The sequence below is a fragment of the Trachurus trachurus genome, assembly GCF_905171665.1.
Source record: "Trachurus trachurus genome assembly, chromosome: 7".
In the NCBI taxonomy this organism is placed as follows: Eukaryota; Metazoa; Chordata; class Actinopteri; order Carangiformes; family Carangidae; genus Trachurus; species Trachurus trachurus.
Genome location: NC_139901.1, coordinates 28,323,832 through 28,342,758, shown reverse-complemented (window position 1 = coordinate 28,342,758; position 18,927 = coordinate 28,323,832). Strand labels below are relative to the sequence as shown.

The 18,927-nt window shown below is 40.4% G+C and overlaps 2 protein-coding genes across 3 annotated transcripts; one reads left to right on the top strand and one right to left on the bottom strand.

Moving 5' to 3' along the window:
• The first annotated feature begins 145 nt into the window (after window positions 1-145).
• Window positions 146-9,076, top strand: LOC310988331 (uncharacterized protein). The gene is made up of 6 exons (XM_083974881.1): window positions 146-391; window positions 1,070-1,101; window positions 5,863-5,898; window positions 6,031-6,093; window positions 6,996-7,046; window positions 8,303-9,076. The coding sequence occupies exons 2-6, from the start codon at window positions 1,095-1,097 to the stop codon at window positions 8,476-8,478; spliced, it is 333 nt and encodes a 110-aa protein (XP_083831007.1). The 5' UTR covers window positions 146-391; window positions 1,070-1,094; the 3' UTR covers window positions 8,479-9,076.
• A 2,001-nt stretch (window positions 9,077-11,077) lies between these two features.
• Window positions 11,078-18,872, bottom strand: dazap2 (DAZ associated protein 2). Of its 2 annotated transcripts, XM_083974763.1 has the most exons (5): window positions 18,672-18,872; window positions 17,250-17,368; window positions 16,376-16,624; window positions 15,808-15,870; window positions 11,078-14,637 (listed from the first exon to the last, which is right to left on the bottom strand). In XM_083974763.1, the coding sequence occupies exons 1-5, from the start codon at window positions 18,682-18,684 to the stop codon at window positions 14,509-14,511; spliced, it is 573 nt and encodes a 190-aa protein (XP_083830889.1). In that variant the 5' UTR covers window positions 18,685-18,872; the 3' UTR covers window positions 11,078-14,508. The 2 variants fall into 2 exon arrangements, with proteins under 2 accessions (XP_083830889.1, XP_083830890.1); XM_083974764.1 differs by lacking the exon at window positions 15,808-15,870.
• Between the last annotated feature and the right edge of the window lie 55 nt (window positions 18,873-18,927).

Genomic DNA, 18,927 nt, shown 5'->3' with positions numbered 1-18,927 from the left:
CTGCTCCTGCAGTGCGCCCCTTGCGGCCACTCGGAGAAGTGCCGTGCTGTATTTACAGGCCGCAGTGACGCCTCCGCCTCCATAGAGGATCTGTGCCGGGGCTGGGGGAGGAAAGGGAGGGGTCGGAAACCGAGAGCGTGTCCTGCTGCATGACTCACGAGTGCAGGGAAGAAGTAAAACTAGTGAGCGAGACTCTCACAGACGCAGCTTTTTTGGACGCGCAGGGAGCGGAGTCACAGGGAGTTTAAGTTACAAACTCCGAGAGAGAGAGAGAGTGCGTTAGATTCCTCCACCTCAGGAGAAACCACCAGGGTTAAAAGTTTAATTACAATCAGACTGAGGGTTTGTGAGAGACACAGAGAGAGAGAGAGAGACGCCCAGCTGCGCCCAGGTAAGACTGAGTCCAGCTGTGATGAACAATGTCTGGCTGTTTGTTGAGTGTTGGGAGAGTTGTTCACCTCGGTGTGTGAAACATGCGGCTCAAGCGGTGTGTGTGTGTATGTGTGGGTTTCCTCAAAGGTCAAAGGAAGCTGTTTACTCTTAAGACTCTGACAAACGGCTGAGAAATGAAACATGCGGTAACAATGGAGGGAGGGAGGGAGGGAGGAGGAAGATGTGTCAACCAGCTGTTTTCCATTGAAAATTAAACATCTGGGTTAAAGTGACATGATTGGGAAACTCACCAGGGCTGCACCCACTCTCATTGTCCAGTACACTCTCTCTTGTTGTTGTTATTCACATTGATTGTTCATGATTAAATCTGCAGTTTATTGTCTGGACTGATCAATAACTGAGAAGAGCTTTTTGTTTTAAAAAAAAGAGGGAGGTGCTAAATATTTCCCACAATCCAATTCAAACTTGTTTTAATGAACCAAAACTCAAAGATGTTCAGCCCACACTGTCACACGTGACAAAGAAGAGCATCAAAATGTCAAATTAGTGGACATTTTAACCTGAAAAGCAAAATAAAATAAAAAATAAATGACCTATCACAATGTTTTTGATTGATCAAATAACTTTTAAAAACCCTGTGTCCTTGTTAGTTTTAATAAATCTCTATTTCTTACAGGTCTGCGTTGAATTTAAAAGCAGCCATGAACAGTAAGTGCACATTTATTTATTCAATATATAATGTTTTTTTTTATGACTTCCCCAGACTCCCTCATCAACTGTCCTGTTAGTTAGTTAGTTAGTTAATTAATTAATCAAGAACATTATCATTTGTTGTGAATTACTAGTGCTGTGCTCGTTTGTTGTTTTAATCAAACCACCTCACAGCCACCGACGAACACGACACCTCGGAGTCGGTTAGATGAGATAAGATGAACTGTGTGAAGAGAATTTGCATCAGAGCAGCAGCAGGATACAGATGAGTAGAGGAGGGAGAGAGGAGGGACATTAATATACATAAATGCAGGTGGATCATCACTCACTGTTAACAACACGATGCATGATATGATCAGAAGTGGTTGCAGCCGGTTTTTGTAAAGAAATATTTCACACATATATTAGTCAATATATGTTATTGGTGTTGTTGCATTTACAGTCTGACGACGACAACAACAATAACAGGAAGTAAAATAAACCCACAGTCTCTTGTGGTTTAAATACGTGGGCGATGTTGCTGCCGCAGTCGGGTGTCGTACACTTCCTGTCTCCCACCACCTCCACTGTGTCTCCAGGGGGACTGAGCCTTGACCTCTGACCTCTGACCCGTTCACCCAGCCTCTCTTCCTGTGTGGTGTTGAGATGCTGCAGTGTGAGTCGTCTCCTCCGCTGACGAAGAACTTATTTTAAAAGGCCGATGATAATAATAATGATACTGATAGTTTGGAGCAGGAAGAAGCTGATGATGATGATGATGATGATGATGATTATGGCTGATGATAAACCACAAAAAAAGTGAACGGACGGCCCAGACTCAACATGTGACACATTGTAAACACAACATCCTTTTTTTATTCTTAGTCGTTCCCTCACAATAAAGGAGGCAGTTTATTTAGTGTTTAGTTTAGCAAGAACCGATCCCTGGTTAGATATGAGTTATAGATAGATAGATAGATAGATAGATAGATAGATAGATAGATAGATAGATAGATAGATAGATAGATAGATAGATAGATAGTAGTATCTTTCATTTTTTCATGTAAATTTGTCTTTTTTCTTTTCTATTTTTTATGTTATGAATTTCTGTATTATCTTCTTACTCTGAAGACCGCTGCTGTGTTGTTTTGTTTTTTACATAGGGGAGGTATTTTCATAAGCCTTTTTTGGCTTCCACCTCTCCTGCACAATGTTTAATTTCACTATTTTGATTGTTTATGCAGGTTATATAATAATGTGCAAAAAAAGTAAAGAGAGAGATGGATGGATAGATAGATAGATGGATGGATAGATAGATAGATAGATAGATAGATAGATAGATAGATAGATAGATAGATAGATAGATAGATAGATAGATAGATAGATAGACTATTAATCCTGGAGGGAAATTAAAATTTCATAGCAGCCGCAGAAACATCTAAACAAAAACTGGATAAGAAGAGCAGTGCAAAAATATAGAAATATAAAATAGGACACAACAACTATAAACATTAACACTAATTCGATAATAAAGAAGATGAAGCGTGACTGGGAGAGACCGGTGGAGGGTGAAGAGTCATTGACCTCGATCAGAGGCGGTGACTATTGTTTTAAAAAGTCCTATTTGCGCAGAGTAATCATCTATCTCTCTAGTGGATTAATGATGTTTATCTAAAGTCTCCACCCTGAAATCCACAGGTGTGTGTGTGTGTGTGTGTGTGTGTGTGTGTTGTCGTGGGTGAATGAATCCGTCACCACCTCTTTTGCTGTTTATTCAGAGTCAGTTGAACGGACACCAGCTGTCAAAGTCCTGTTTTGTCTCCGACACTCACACTTATCAGCTGCATCAGTGAAGCAGCCAATGACAGTGAAGTTCCTGGAGCGACGGTTTTTGATGAGCTCTGGATTAGAGGACAAACAGGAAGTGGACCAGTGGACCTGACACACACACACACACACCAACCTCTGTTACCGTGGTGATCTCTCTTTCCTCTAATGCTGAAACCACTGAAGAAATCTAGTTTAGTTTAGTTTAAAGGTATACTTCACCCAAAATCGATAATTCACCAATTTTCTCCTCACCGTCATACCAAGGAAGGGTTTGGAGAACTTTTCATATAATGGCGGCTGATAGAGTTCACTTTTCAATCGTCCAAAACACACCCTATGAAACATCCAGATACCTCCACACTGCTCGTCCGTACTGACCCAAGTGTCCTGAAGCCGCCACATAAAGAAGTTGTTTCTAGTTCTAATTTGATCTCCGTGTTTAGCCGTGTTGTAGCAGTAGCTGCGAGATGTTCGTTCTTCGTTGTAAACCATTGGATGTTTGATGTAAACACGGAAGAACATCTCGCAGCAAATCTTACGCAGCCACTGGGAGCTACTGCCACAACAAGGCTAAAAATCAACTTTTCCATGTGGCGGCTTCAGGACACTTGGGTCAGTACAAACGAGCAGTATGGAGGTATCTGGATGTTTCATAGTGTGTGTTTTGAACGATTCAAAAGTTATTATATGAAAACCCGTTGCCAGCCAGACCCCCCTGGAACTCCTAAAGCGTTTTGATGACTCTGAAAGTTCTCCAAACCCTTCCTTATGTTATGTTTATTTATTTGATATGGACATCACAAATACATTAAGACTGTTCCAGTGGACAGACCAGATGCTTTGCTTGAGTGTGTTTAGCACAAGTGCTAATTTTCAACACCAGTCCATAGGCGGCTAATCTAATCCTTGGCATGACGGTGAGTAGAAAATTGGTGAATTATCCATTTTGGGTGAAGTATCCCTTTAACTTTATTGTCCACCTAACAAATGGCAATAATAGGTTAAAAAAAAGGGGGAAATGTACTTAAAATCAGGTGCAGAGTGTTTCTGTCGCACATGGAACAAAATATTTCTTATAAATGTTCTTGCCTTGCCCTTGGGACCGTGAATCCAGGATGTTTCTGTAGAGATCGCTGCCTCGCTGCTGAGTGCAGGTGGATGGTGACCAGGAGAGGTCGGGAGGTCAGAGCCACCGGCCTGGAGATGTGTGTGGTGGTTCGGTTAGCGGCGATATGGGTTCTTTAGCACCGGTTCAGTTCTGGACTTTATCAAAACAGCTGGTCCACACGGGAGCAGTGAGTCCTGGAGCTGGTGCTCTCGTCCGGTTTTTAGTTTTCTCCTCAGCTGGTCTTGTTGGCTGTTAGGTTTAATTTTCATTTCGTTTATTCGTTGATTTGTGAATGAATGAATGACTTTTATTATTGTGTCATGCATACTTCTGTATACCCAGCCTGCATGGACTTATAAGACACCAAGAAAACAAACTGGGACCAGAACACATCATCAAAGAAATAAGAAAACAAACAGGGGTTCAAAACCATTATCCAAAAAAAGAAAAGGAAAACAATGCCAGGGTTCAAAGGAAATCATCAGAAATTAATGAAACAAATGTTCCTGTCTTTTTTCCAGGCTTTAGAAATAAAACTAGCTGTCTCAACCACACTGAAATAAACAACCAGCTTCATCAGAGCACCAAATACCAATATTTCAGGGTTTTGTCCACAGAGTTCATGTAATAATACCTCTCAAATCATTATATTTTGTACAATATAAAAGGAAACGAGACTCACTTTCTACTTCATCTAACTCACACATTTCACATATTCTCTGGAATATTTTTAAAACGACCGACCTCGGTGGCCAGAGGAAGAATACCAGATCTCAGCTGTGCAACTAAAGACCTTTGACTTCTCTGTAAACGTGATGTAACATATAATTCAGGGCCAAAGTTAGATTTAATATGCGTATATGTCCTTTAATTTGGGTTTTAATAGAACATTTTCAAACCATTTCTCTTCAAATTTCAGCAAACATTACAACACAAATTGTAACGGGACTCTGCAACATTCATGGACATACAAAAATAACTTAACTAATTTCCATCTCGTCGTCCAGGGAGTGAGGAAGTGCACAGGAAACGTGAGTGTGGGGTAGATATCGGGGTCAACGGGGGCCCAGCAGCAGGGTTTTACCCCCCTCCCTCTCCCTCTCAAGGTTTTCCTGAACTTTCCAATCTGGTTTATAGTCTGAAGTTACATTTGAGTTGTTTTCCAGTGAAGTAAATGATTGAGAGGGAGCGGTACTTCATCACAACATCGGATTAATCAGTAGTGAGAATAATAGCCTCATTAATCATCAGCAAACGGTGTAAAAATCATAATAATAACATCTCTGCTCAGTGTGATGCCTTCAATTGTCTTATTAAATGTGAGAAACTTCAATTGCAGTCGTGTAAAATGAGAAGAACAAAAGAATGTTTGGCATTTTGTTTTTTGTTTTACCTGCGGCTTAATTCTCTGTAAGCTGTCCTTTCTTTTTTTTTGCTGATGATAATACCCGTTTACTTCTGCTTTAGCTGGTTTTAATAGTGTGGTATTGTTACATTTACCCACATCGTCGACGTCGTCGTTGTTCTCTGATTAACTCGCTGCGTCACCGAGGGTTCAGGGAATAAACGGGAGGTTGACAGGTTTGTTTCAGCTCCGGCCCTTTAATAATAATCAGATTATTGTGTCACAACTCTTAATAATCAACCCCCCCTTCCTCCCCTTCCTCCCCCCCCTCCTCCTCCTCCTCCTCCTCCTGCAGCAGCAACAGCAGCTATGCAGTTATACAAGTCTCTCACACACATGCATAGGCCTACATGCTCGGACAGAGACGAACACACACGCTGTGGGCTGCAGATAAGAGCACAGTGACACGTTTAACCTGCTTTTTTTGATCTTTCAGGTTCAGATGCGGTGCCGTTAACAACAGACTCCACAAGTAAGTATTGTAACACTGAACTGAATCTACTCGCTACTTATTAACCGTAGAGTTGATGCTCTTTTAGTAACACATACGCTTTATTGTGTATTGTTAATTATTGTTTTTTCTCTCTCTCTGTCTCTCTCCCAGCATCAGATATGGAGGCTGTGACGTCACATCCCACTCAGGCCGACGTCACCACCATGATTCAGGGTGACTCCTTCACTCCTTCACTCCTTCACTCCTTCACTCCTTCACTCCTACACTTTTTTTTAGTTACAGTATGTTTTCTTAACCTTTTGTTGTCCTTCTGGGTCAAATCGACCCAATCTCTTCCCTTCCTCCTTTCCACAATCCTTTTCCCCTTCCTTCCTTCCTTCCTTCCTTCCTTCCTTCCTTCCTTCCTTCCTTCCTTCCTTCCTTCCTTCCTTCCTTCCTTCCTTCCTTCCTTCCTTCCTTCCTTCTGCTTCCTTTTTGACCCAATTGACCCAATCTGGTCATATCTTACCTTCCTTTCCCCTTCCCTCTTTCCTCCCATCTCTCCCCTTGCCCTTCCTTCCTTCCTTCCTTCCTTCCTTCCTTCCTTCCTTCCTTCCTTCCTTCCTTCCTTCCTTCCTTCCTTCCTTCCTTCCTTCCTTCCTTCGTCCAACCTAATCTGTTCCTTCCCTCCATTTTTCTATCCTTGCCTTTTCCCTTCCTTCCATCCTTACTTCATCTTCCTTCCTATTTTGATCTAATTGACCCAATCTGTTCCTTCCCTCCATATTTCTATCCTTCCTTTTTCCTTCCTTCTTTCCACTACCCCTTTTCCCTTCTTTCCTTCCTGCCTTCATCCTTACTTCTTCCTTCCTTTTTGACCCAATTGACCCAATCTGTTCATCTATCTTACCTTCCTTTTCCCCTTCCTTCTTTCCGTCTTTCTTTCCCTTCGTCCTTCCTTCCCTGACCCAGGAGAACAACAGGAGGGTTAAACCCGTCTCCTCCTTGTTACTTGTGAGACACGGGATGGTTTGTTTCCTCTCAGTAGAAAAAGACGCTCGTGACTTTTTACCACTTTATCTCTTTGCTGCCAAACTAACAGACTGGTTTTGTTTTGTTCTGTTTTGTTTACTCAGTGGTAACGACAGCCGCTCCCGCCGCCGCCGCCGACTCGGCTGTTATTGCAGGTAACTGTTCATTCATGGTTTATGTGTGTCACATTGTGAAGTCTTACAGCATCTTTTTTTTTTTAAAGGTAGGCCTATAATGTGTAGGAATTACCCCCATCTAGCTGTTGCATTCACATGAAATCGGGCAGATGTCAGACAGACAACAGACGCTGCATGTAACAGGATAAACAAGCGTCTATGTAAACAAGTGGTCCGCCAGCACGAGGCAAAACAATACAGGCGTGACAATATGTTGTCATGGTGATGTGGTATTGTTTACCTGACCCACGTTTTACCGTCTTTCTCTCGTGGAGTAAAATGACATCCGGTTGGTTTGCCGACGGCCGTCTGCCTGACTGCACCTGAATGCAACACCAGTGCCTCCGTCCTTCCTCACACTACACAGTGGTGACAGTTTTAACAGGCGCTACCTGGAAAACTTTCTCCCCGAGCCGACAGCTCTGCTCAGTTTCCGTGGTTACCTACGGTCACGCTGCCACTGAGCGTAAAAAATGGCGATGCAACATGGCCGCCTCGGTTCGGTGCGTCGCCCACTTATGTATTTGTAACGACTTGTAACAACTCATTCTAAGGTGCGAGCAGGGCCGGCCCAAGCCTCCATGGGGCCCTAAGCAAAATCTTTATTTTGGTGCCCTCTATTACTGCCAATAATACTATTTCATTTTTTACTCTGTCATTACAAATCATCATATCCTGGCAGGTTTTTACCCATCTATGGTTTTTATTCTGAAATGGCACCAAATTCAGCTAAAAGTGCAGCCTGGGGTTGATTTACTTAATCTTCAAATTGATATAGTACTGGGATACTGAATGTCACCTAGGTCGACTAAAAGTAACAAAATAAACCAACAGACAATGCATTTACAGTAAGCACATCATCTGCTTTTTAATTTTTTTTGGTTTTAAATATACTGCAACAGAATAGCGCAACAACACTTTGAAATGCAACAATAATTTAATACGTTTTTTGTAATTACGCCGTGTTTTAAGGATCGACAAAAGTTACGCACTACAATTTGAAAAAGTTACTTGCCTTTTGGAGCCCCCCAATAGTCACGGGGCCCCAAGCAGGTGCTTAGTTTGCTTCTGCCTTGGGCCGGCTCTGGGTACGAGGAAGCTTTCATTTGTATGCGGGTGTGATTCGACTTCAGCGAAATACGTATTTATGAAAGCAATGTTTGATTTTTTCATACTGGGGCTTTAAAAATAACAACATCTTATTCTTTTTTTTTTCTTTTTTTCTTCCCCTCCAGTGGTTATTGTTCTCATCCTGGTGACAGTAGCTGTTCTGGGCTTCCTGCTTTACCGATACCTCTGCCACAATAAAGGCGACTACAGGACGACAGGCGAGCTGGCTCCAGGCGAAGACCCCGACGAGGAGTTCACCAGCAACCAGGCAGCGAGCGAGAAGAAAGAGTACTTCATCTGAACGTGGTGCACGACTTAAGACAAGAAGAGGAGAAGAAAAGGAAGAAGAGGAAGAGTGTGTGTGTGGAGGCCTGAGGGCGACATAGGACTGTGTGTGTGTTTTATTTTCTGTATCTATGTTTCGCTGCACACCGCTCAGAGGAATACTTTGATTCAGATTTTTTGCCTTAAAGCAACAAACGCACACATGCAGGAAAAGCAAAAAAAAACAAAACAAAAACCAAAGATGAAGTTATTACTGTGAGAGTGAAAACTGATGGACGTGGAGCAGGTGACAGACAACAGGTGTGTGTGTGTACATGTGTGTGTGCACATAAGCAGGGCGAGGCGTGAAACAGGTGGTCGGGATTATTATTCTAAAGCGTCGACAGTCACAGACACAAACTCAGCAGCTCCAAGTTCCACAGTTAATCAGCTCTTCGGTTTTTTTTCTCTCTCATCAAACTTTGTAACGACATATTCTGCTGCTGATGAGTGCAGTTACTTTTATATTGATTTGCTTTTAAAGTGATATTAGTGGTTTTCTATGCAGTTATTTGATAAGCTATAGTTTAAAAAAAGAAAAAGTACAGCAAACTTTATTTGTTTGGCCTTTTTTTTTATGTATAACTCATTTCCAGACATTGTTACTGGTGGCTTCCCCTTTTTCAGATAAATATGGAGGCAATAAAACTTGTTTTTGGACTCGTGTCCTTTACAGTGTCACAGCCTGAAGTCGTGTTTCATGTGTTTTTTAATGAGCAGTGTCGCAGTAATCACCAGCTCCACAATGGACGATTAATGCACGGAGATTTTAAATATGAAAAGAAATGAGATTATGTCAATTAGACTAAATGTGTGTGGTTTTTAGTTGAAGAGATGTTTTAAGTTTGAGTCGTTTTGGGGGAATTTTTTCCTTCTTTCCCAGAGTCAGAAACTGTTATAAAAACTAACTGGGGACAGACTTTTTACAGCAGTATTAGATCATCTTGGCTCAACTGTTCAGTGTCTTTGGGATCAAATAACATACTCGGGGTCCCAGAGGCACCGTGAAGTGAAGTCAAGTAAAGTAAAGGTGACGGCTTTGTCCAACATTTTGTTGTCCGAGGGGGAAACCCACAGTCCGGGAATCATGAAACCCCCTGTTTTTAGCCTCACTACGATGAATCTGTTAAGAAGACACGCCTAAATATCACATCCAATAAAATAAAATCCCACAGAACAGCAGTGCAGCTCTACAGCTCAACCGTTACTGTGCAGAAGGTTTTGGGTTGAATCTGTCGTCCGGGGCCTTTGTTTTTTTTTTAATTTTACAGCTTCGGCCCCTCAACCTGAGACATTAACAGTCTAAAGGTGAAGTTTCTGACCCTGGGTTTCGGCTTCGGGCCCAAATTTGGATATTATGGCCTCAGGGGAAGTTTGAATCAGATTAAAGGGGAACTATGCAAGTCCTCTCGGCTGTGTGCATTTGTTTTTAACGAGTCGAGAAGAAATAAATACATAGAGCAGTGGATAACATTATATATCATCTACCATGTTATGTGTATATTTGTGTAGTCTTATCTGTCATAAACAAGTCATATCAAGGGAGCTCTGATCTTACAAGGTTGATTTTCAGCCAAGAGATGCTAGGTGGAAGGCAGAGACCCTCCACTCTCCCAAGTCATTGATTTAACCAGCACTATTACTATTACTCTGAGGCTGTTTGTTTAATTAAGGTAAAAATGTAGTTGTTTGGGTTGATGATGAGGTAAAGTTGGAATGGTTCTTCAGAAAAGAAGTCTTTACTATAGCTACTTTCATAAAAAGTGCCTGGACACTAAGAAAAAGTAAATTCCATGAGGTTTTTGTTTGTCGTCTAAATATGAAATGTGTCTTGTAAGCCCTTATAGGCTGCGGGCACCTTAACTGGTGCATGACACTTAAATAAATATAAATTCATTCATTCGTAGCATAGTTAAAGTAAAAAATGTAGCATATAGTTCCTCTTTAAGGCAGTAATTCTTGAGTAAATGGCCGAAAAGGGCCCGGCTGAGCGAAAAACCCCACAGGTCATTGAGAAATGGCAAAGTTGGATCTGCCCCAAACACTAATAACAACATCTATTAGACGTCTGCCAGTCCTGGGTGAGGGATCCCTCCTCTGTTGCTCACCCTGAGGTTTCTCCAATTTTTCCCTGTTAAAAGGGTTTTCTATGGAGTTTTTCCTCAGTCGATGTGAGGGTCTAAGGACAGAGGATGTTGTTATGATGTCATGTAAACCCCTTTACTGTTTGTAAAAAGGGGCTATACAAATAAAATTGCCTTGCCTTGCCTTGCCTAATATGTCGTCAGCTCCCTGCAGAAGGTTTGGTTCAGTTCAGGCCAGTAGTTCTTGAGTAAACGGCCGAAGCACCAAGCCAAAAAATAGCTTGACCCCGAGGTCATCGAAGAATCAGCTGTGACTGTTTGTCTCTCTCTCTCTCTATCCGTCGGCGTCCTGCTGCCCCCGCCCTCGCAAAAAAAGTTAGTAAAATCAGCCGTGTGGTGCATGAATGAATGAATGTTTTAAGTCGTTCGGTTGATCGGCTCCATTGGAAACCAGCACAACAGAAACCTCAGCTTCAAAGAATTACAACAGACATGAATCAAAACCTTTATGTCAGCGTCAACAACAAATATGAATGAATATGATGAAACTTCAGAGAGGAGCGTGAGTTCACGTGGAGTGGACAGTAACAGATGTGACTGAATGACGGCAAAGAAGATCGATGACTTTACCAAAAAAAAAAAAAAATTAAAAATACAGAATCAAATTTAAAACTCAGTACCTTTTTATATCAAAGTGAACATATTTTAGATGTGACTTAGTTCTTTTTTTTTTGTTCGTACAAGAAAATGGAAATAAAACTGGTTGATGAGGATTACTTTGGATGACGGCTGAGTAAATAAGTCGATGAAACTATATGAAATTACCCATGATGCAGTCTGGCCACAACAGTACAATAAAACCTAAGTCCCCCGTTTTAAGTCAATCTAAGTCTCATATCACAATCCCGCGTTTTAACTCTACCAATAATCAATACCTAATACAATGTACATGTAAGTAAAAATTAAAATGACAAAACATGCAACGTTTGAAATTTCCAAAATAACCTTTATTCTAAACTTACATTTTAAATTTTAAGTTTAGTATAAAAAAGTTAAGTGCACCTAAGTTCTTTTTTTTCAAAGTATTCCACCTTTGACACGTCTCAGCAAACTGTAGTGACACTCATCTCCTTTAGTAATCTTAAAAGATAGAATGTGTACCAAAGTCCATCACATCACTTTAGTACATACATCTATTTTTACAAAATATTGTCAAGAGAATCCCTGAACTATAAATGTCCATAATCCTTCACCAAAGAGTGATCCATTTTGCTGGCTGTGGTTGGCATAGCATCTACTGGTCAGCTGTAGTTTACAGTACTTCATATTGCTGGGACAAAGCCACCATTATGCTGCTTAACAAACAATCAGAGCAGAGATGGAAAAATTAAAAAACAAAACAAAACTAAAAAAAAACGTAAAAATAAAAGAAAACATTTATTGGAATCATTTTTTTTTCTTAATTTTTTTTTTTTTTTTTTTAAGGGAAGTTTTGATAGCTGTGGCCTCTTCACCTGCAGAGCCGTACGAGATAGTAAAATCCACACTGAGCCTTTTCTTTATTCATAAAAAACAAACTCTTCAAGACGCGTCAGTCACGTTTGCTATAGGAGCTTTTTGTGCACGGAGGACGACGAGGGTCAGCGGCCTTTTTAAAGACAGCTGCTCTTTTTTTTTCTGACTGAAATAACACTGAGAAAAACCAACTGAATGTCTGTTCCCTGAAGGCCACAGCTGTTAAAACTTGATATATATATATAGACTTAGATATATATATATATATATATATATATATGTATGGTATGTCGGATACCCAGTGACACATTGACGCTACCAGACACCGAAAATGAAGAACATCTACAGATATCAGTCGATGGTATCCACACAGACTTACCTAGTTTCAGATATTTTATTTAAGTTTGCATGATAAATGTATGATGTAAATATTCTAAAGAGGTTTAATTAGCAGCACAAAAAAATGTCTTGGAAAGTAACAGTTATGCTGACAGTGACAGTAGCCTCACTGCAAAAAAAAGAAGAAAAGTTTGCATACACTTTTCAATCTACTTGAACAACACGACACATCTTGACATTACTTTAAAATGGAATAGACTCGATGAAAAAGAAGCCTTTTTTTTCTTCTTAAATCTAAAAATGTTCAAAAATCTCACAGCTTTCCTTTTAAAAAGACATGAAACCAGAATTAAAAAAAAAAAAGAGAGAGAGAGAGAGTAGCCCCTTGTCTGCAACTTCTCAAGATTTGCTTAGCAGTGCATCTCAGATAAAAAGTATTTAATCAAATTTGTACATAGCAAAAAGGTGCAAAAGTATGCAACAACTTAAAAGGATGCAAGTGACCCACATAAAGTGACGATAACACATCAACAAGTGCAGTCGTGTCAGACTCCGCCGACAATCTCCCTAAAACTGCTCGTTTCCATGATATGTTTGCTTTTAAATTGTGACCTTCAAATTAAAAAAATCTACGGTCACAACCAAACATAAGTGCTTCGTAAGACCAAATCTTTGGTACAACCAGCTCATTGGTTATACTAAACAAAACCGATTAGCCTAACTACCCATGTAAATCACTTGAATGTGGAAAAAAGTCATGAAGGAAGAAAAAAACGAAAAAACACTGGAACATTTTGAAGTCTCCTCAACCTTATTGTTTTTTTTTTTAGAAAACGTCAACTAACGCTAAATCACAAAGGTGACATTCCTCTAACTGGATGATACCAAACCAAACCATACTCTGTGAGAGAGAAACGGTGGAGGGTACTTCTTGAAACCTGTACAATAAACATTTAGTGTATAAACTCTGGGTATCCGACTGTGAAACAGAAACAGGAGACAAAAAAAAAAAGAACGAAAGAAAGAAAAAAAAAAGCTAAAATGTTACACCAACCACCCCTTCCCATTCAACTTGCTATTTGGATTTACTTTAAATTTCTTTCCTTTAAGTTTACTGAAGTTAATTTGCTTTAAATTAGGGCTATCCCCAGTGCTCTTTGGCACTTGACTATATTCATCTACAAGGTGCCCAACAAGGTACAGTAATTCACTTTGGATATTGCATGGAAACTTTACTTCAAATTATTTGCTTTAATTCAATTTCTTTAATTTACAAGTGATCTCAAAGTAACAATCTGTCAGATTGGCAGTTCACTGTGCAACAGATTGGCCACGTTTTTCTTCTTTTTTAAGATACTGTGCAAAAGACAAGACAATTCTAACTAAAGGCATCCAAGATGCAGATTTTTTTTGTTGTTGTTGTATAGTTGAGATGTCATTTCTCTTGATCATCGTCGTCATCATCATCGTCGTCATCATCATACTGGTATTTACATGGAACTATTACACATCTATTAATTTTACTACACTAAAAGTTTTCAAAAAAGACAAGTGGAGATTTCTTCTTTTTTTTTTGAGCTTTAACTGCAACTTTGTAACTGCGTTTCACTTTCACCATAAAGCAGCTAAACTAAATAATGCGGGTCTGATAATTCAACATTTCATTTACGTAGCTTTTACAGGTATACAAGAACATCTCAATGTAATCTGTGATCCGTTTGATCAAAGGAGACCAGGTCTCTTCAACAAAACGCCTGAAAGAGGTCCAATCTGGGATGACCAAAGAGGTTAGACCCAGTGAGGAGGTATGGCATGAATTCTACAACATTTAAAAATTTTCGTATTTATCCTCTCCAGGCAGTGGCATTTATCGTTTGATCTCTAGGTCACAAGTGGAGTACTGTACCTTTCACAAGGGCTCTAAAATATTACATTCCGTTAGGTGATATCAGTATTGTGGCATGGCCAAGCAGCCTGAAGAGGGTGGCATATGGGATGGGGGTAGAACTGGGGCGTCATTTGGGACGGGGACACGGTTTAGGCATGATGAAGGAGTCGAGAAGTTGCTGTTACCAGATGGTATACCCTCCACTGGATCCACCCAGGAAGAAGTTACTCTTGCGCTGTGACATTACAACGTTGGCATTCTGCATGGCAGCCAGCTGAGCGGCGTTGGGGGGGTGTCCAGGAGGAGGGGGCTGCAGGGGAGAGAGGGAGAAACAAGCACAAACAAACAAACAGACATGAGATAAGATGTGACGACTATCCACATCTCAGCAGCATGCTAACTGCGGTCGATATGGCGTCTTACGAAATTATTAGCCTCCTTATATTATGAAAATGTCCCTTTCTTGTAAGTATTTCCCCAAGTGCTGTTAAACAGAGCAAAGATTTCTTGTGTCTTAACACAGCTTTTTCAAACATCATAGCTGTATTTCGATGCTTTACTTTGCACACAAACGGATTACCATCTCCATGTTTTTCCATATTCTGTGTTGTAAACTGTTTTCTTGTCTGTATCTGTCTACCCGTCCTGGGTGAGGGATCCCTCCTCTGCTGCTCACCCTGAGGTTTCTCCTATTTATTTCCTGTTAACAGGGTTTTCTATGGAGTTTTTCCCTCAGTCGATGTGAGGGTCTAAGGGCAGAGGATGTTGTTATGATGCTGTGTAAAGCCCTTTAAGACAGTCTGTTTGTAAAAATGGGCTATACAAATAAAATTGCCTTTGCTTTGCTTTGCCTATTTCACAAAAACCAAGGGTCAAAATTATTAGCCTTTTAGAGAAAGGGTAAAATCCACACACTGTTGTAGCTCCTCAAATGTTTATTGTAGGCTATAAGATCAACGTTTCGATCACATAGATCTTCGTCAGGATCTATGTGTATCTATGTGATCGAAACGTTGATCTTATAGCCTACAATAAACATCTGAGGAGCTACAACAGTAGCATCTTGGATGCCTTTAGTTAATGTTTATTGTAGGCTATAAGATCAACGTTTCGATCACATAGATCTTCGTCAGGATCGAAACGTTGCTCTTATAGCCTACAATAAACATCTGAGGAGCTACAACAGCGTGCGAACTTCCCTCTTTTTCTAAAAGTCTCTTCGTTTCTTAGTCCTGCACCTGTAATACTTTGGATGTGCATGTTCTACCTACTATTGTGTCCTCAAAATTATTACCCCCCCCCTGATGCTAATAGTCAGTTGCGTATCCTTTTTTCCTGGATAAGGCCATGAAATCTGTAGGAGCTGGAGAGATTTCCCAAAGAAGAACAAGAAGAAGAAGAGCGGGCTGGGATTCCACATGGAGACGTGTCAGAGACTTGTTGAAAAAAACCAAAACAAAACGAGTGGAGGCTGCGTTACCTGTTCCTGACGTACGGCATCACGGTATGGTGCGGAGCATGCTCTGCAGCCGACAACGCAGCTCTGCAGAGGATCACAAAAGCAGCGGGAAAAAAATCATCGGCTGCATCTTGCCCAAACACATGAGGGCATCGCCGACACTCGCTACCTCCGCAGAGCGACACAGGCAAAACAAAACGCGCACAAACTGACTCCTGAACAGCTTCTTTCCAAAGGCCATATACTCCCTTTTTTTGCACTGTTACTTTATTAGTCTATTTATATATCTTATTAATTTATTCTTCATTTTTTCCTAGTCCAGTCTTGTTGTGTATGTTATTTTGTGTATTCCTTCTTTACAATGACAATAAAGCTCCAAAAAGGATACGCAGTTGACTATTAGCGTCATAATTTTGACCATCATTTGGTTTTTGTGAAATAACTCTGTGTCTGCGTGCAAAGTAGATTAATATAAGCCTCAAAAATACAACTATGTGTTCAAAATCTTTGCTCTGTTTAAGCGAAAGGGGGTTAATAATTTCGTCCTCAACTATATATTGTTGAGGTGAGGCGGCGGACAGACACTCACTGGGATGGAAACGCTGCTGCCTGCTGTGAAGCGAGCACCAGCATCGAAGCCGCTGTCCACCATCACTGTTGAGCCGTGCGGGTACATGGCTCCCATGGGGTAGTAAGCCATGGGGACATTCTGGCTCACTGGTCCGACGGCCATGGGTGGCTGCATGGGCATGAACACCTGAGCACCAGGGTAGTGAGAGGACATCTGAGGCATCTGACCAGGCACCTGAGGTGGAAGCACATATCTGGGCTGGTATATCTGCAAACACAAGACGAGACACATAGACGCACACACATATACAGGGTTAAAACTGCTTTCAGGGTTCCTACACATTTGAAATTTCCAAATTTAATCTTTAATCTTTATTGCAGACACAATAAGCGGTCCATATCAACAACTAACATGATAAAACAGATTTAAGAAAGAGAAAGAGACAGACACACAGATAGAGAATCAACTCTCCACATAATTCATAAGCTTGCAGGCTATCCATACTTTTTCCAGACTTCTCAGTAAAAAAATTCAAATTATTTGTGATATTTGAGTAAATAGATGTGCATAATATAAAAAAAGCATGCAATTTATCATTTGTTTTCATGTGTATGCCATTATGTAACCAAATAATTTCCTGAAGATTGTTGCTAGCTAGGTACAATAGTGCATACAAAATAATTAACCCAAATAACTTCAGATGAGACCAAACCCAGGTAAGTGGTAAGATAAATATATTTCCATACAATATTTTCCCATTTTCCATACATTTCCAGACCTGGACATGTATAAAATCAAATACCATACTTTTCCACACTTGCGTAGGAACCCTGTGCTTTGACGGGTCACCATGAGTTGTAATTGTATGAGTTATGGATGTAATAATAATTACCTCAGAATATGCAGGTGGTGTGTCTGTGTAAGGAGGTGCCTGAGGAGACATTTGCATAGCAGGAGGGTATACAGGTGCAGTGCTCTGCTGAGGGTACACAGCCTGCTGTGGATATGAACCTGCAAGACAACATTTTCCTTTAAAGCAAAGAGTTTGTTTACAGTCTGAACAATGAGTGACGCGGCGCAATCTCAGGCCAAGTGAGTGAGCGACTGTGATTTGGAGTTGCAACACTTCTGTGTAAACAATCTGATTTTAACTGTCACAGACAAAGGGGAAGAATATCACATTATCAGCAACAATACCACATTTATGTTGATATTAAACATGGACATAGAGAATAAGAATAAGAGGCCTTGAGAAAATGTAGTAAACTTGGCAAAACTGCACCAAAAAGGCCAAATTATAAATATGGCCTTATGATTTTTATTGTCATTATTGATTAATCTGCTCTCTATTGTGTTAATAAATCCTTTTTTTCTATTCTCAGAAACCCACATTGATGCCTTAAGGTTTCGTTTTGTGTGGTGGGAAGACAAAGAAAACTACAATTAGTCCCAGTTGAGGAACTAATCTTTGCCCTTCCTCCACTAAATAAACCTCTAATTAGTTGTTGACTAATTTTGACCGGTGACCAATTAATTAACAAACTAATCTTTTAAATTGTATTCATTAGTCATGATGCTAGTTCTCCTTTTATGTAAATTACTTCCTGATTTAATAAAACATTTCAGCTGGAGTATTTACAGCTATTATATACACGATAAACGAAAACTTTTGGCAGTTATATAATATAAGATTTAAATACACATTAAATAATATCTGAGATTTTTTCCCCCACACATTTTAGCCTTAGGAAATGACTCACACTTATAAAACGATTATCAGAACAGTTGGAGATTAACGCTCTTTTTATGTAAAACTGTACGGTGAAACAAGTTCTAAATAATAGCACTAAAAGGGATAAAATACACCCGTTAACTTATTAATACACGGGAGAGAAAGACATTACATGGTACATATCTGAATTCCCCTGCGTGGGTCTTACAAAACAAAAAGGAAACGGTCTCATGTTTGCCTTTAAAATCGCCTGTTTTTTTGTTTTTTTTGTAGTGATGCTAATATGTGACTTAGGAGGAGATAACGTGACAGTTCGTTGTAAACGGCTTTAGTATTAAATGCCAAAACTGGATGTCCTAAGTTTTAACATGACTGTGCTCCGTGTTTCACCCACAAAGCGTCCGTTTATTGTCATGTACGTAGCTAAACGTGAAGTCCTCTCTCCTTCAGATGGCCATAACGACAGCTCTCTCTCCCCCCCTCCTCCCTCCTCATCATCATCTTTAACTCGTTTTAAACGTCCGCCGTCCTCCTATTTAACGAACAGTTGACTCATCTCCCAAACGACGTCTGGACAAATACCTTTGTTGTTCATTGTTGTGGACTGATCCGGATGCCGAGGAATATCTGATGATTGAACGAGAGAGAGAGGGAGACTCTGCGTATGTAGTCACGGCCTTATAACAGGTTACGGGCTGCTTCATCCACTTCCTTGTTTTTCAAGCTTCTTGTTGTTGTGGAAGTGGTGACGTCACTCGCTCTCTCCGTCGTCGCCGTCGTTCGTTCGTTCGCTGGACGTTCGATCGACGCAACGTAACGTAACGTAGCGAACGTAGCA

What these genes read in the sequence shown, in the direction of transcription:
- LOC310988331 (XM_083974881.1), top strand. An exon ending in GTTAACAACAGACTCCACAA is followed by an intron (nt 5,899 to 6,030) that starts GTAAGTATTGTA and finishes TCTCTCTCCCAG; the next exon opens with CATCAGATATGGAGGCTGTG. An exon ending in CGACTCGGCTGTTATTGCAG is followed by an intron (nt 7,047 to 8,302) that starts GTAACTGTTCAT and finishes CTTCCCCTCCAG; the next exon opens with TGGTTATTGTTCTCATCCTG.
- dazap2 (XM_083974763.1), bottom strand. An exon ending in CACCACCTGCATATTCTGAG is followed by an intron (nt 16,625 to 17,249) that starts GTAATTATTATT and finishes TTGTGTTTGCAG; the next exon opens with ATATACCAGCCCAGATATGT. An exon ending in GCAGCAGCGTTTCCATCCCA is followed by an intron (nt 15,871 to 16,375) that starts GTGAGTGTCTGT and finishes GATCCTCTGCAG; the next exon opens with AGCTGCGTTGTCGGCTGCAG.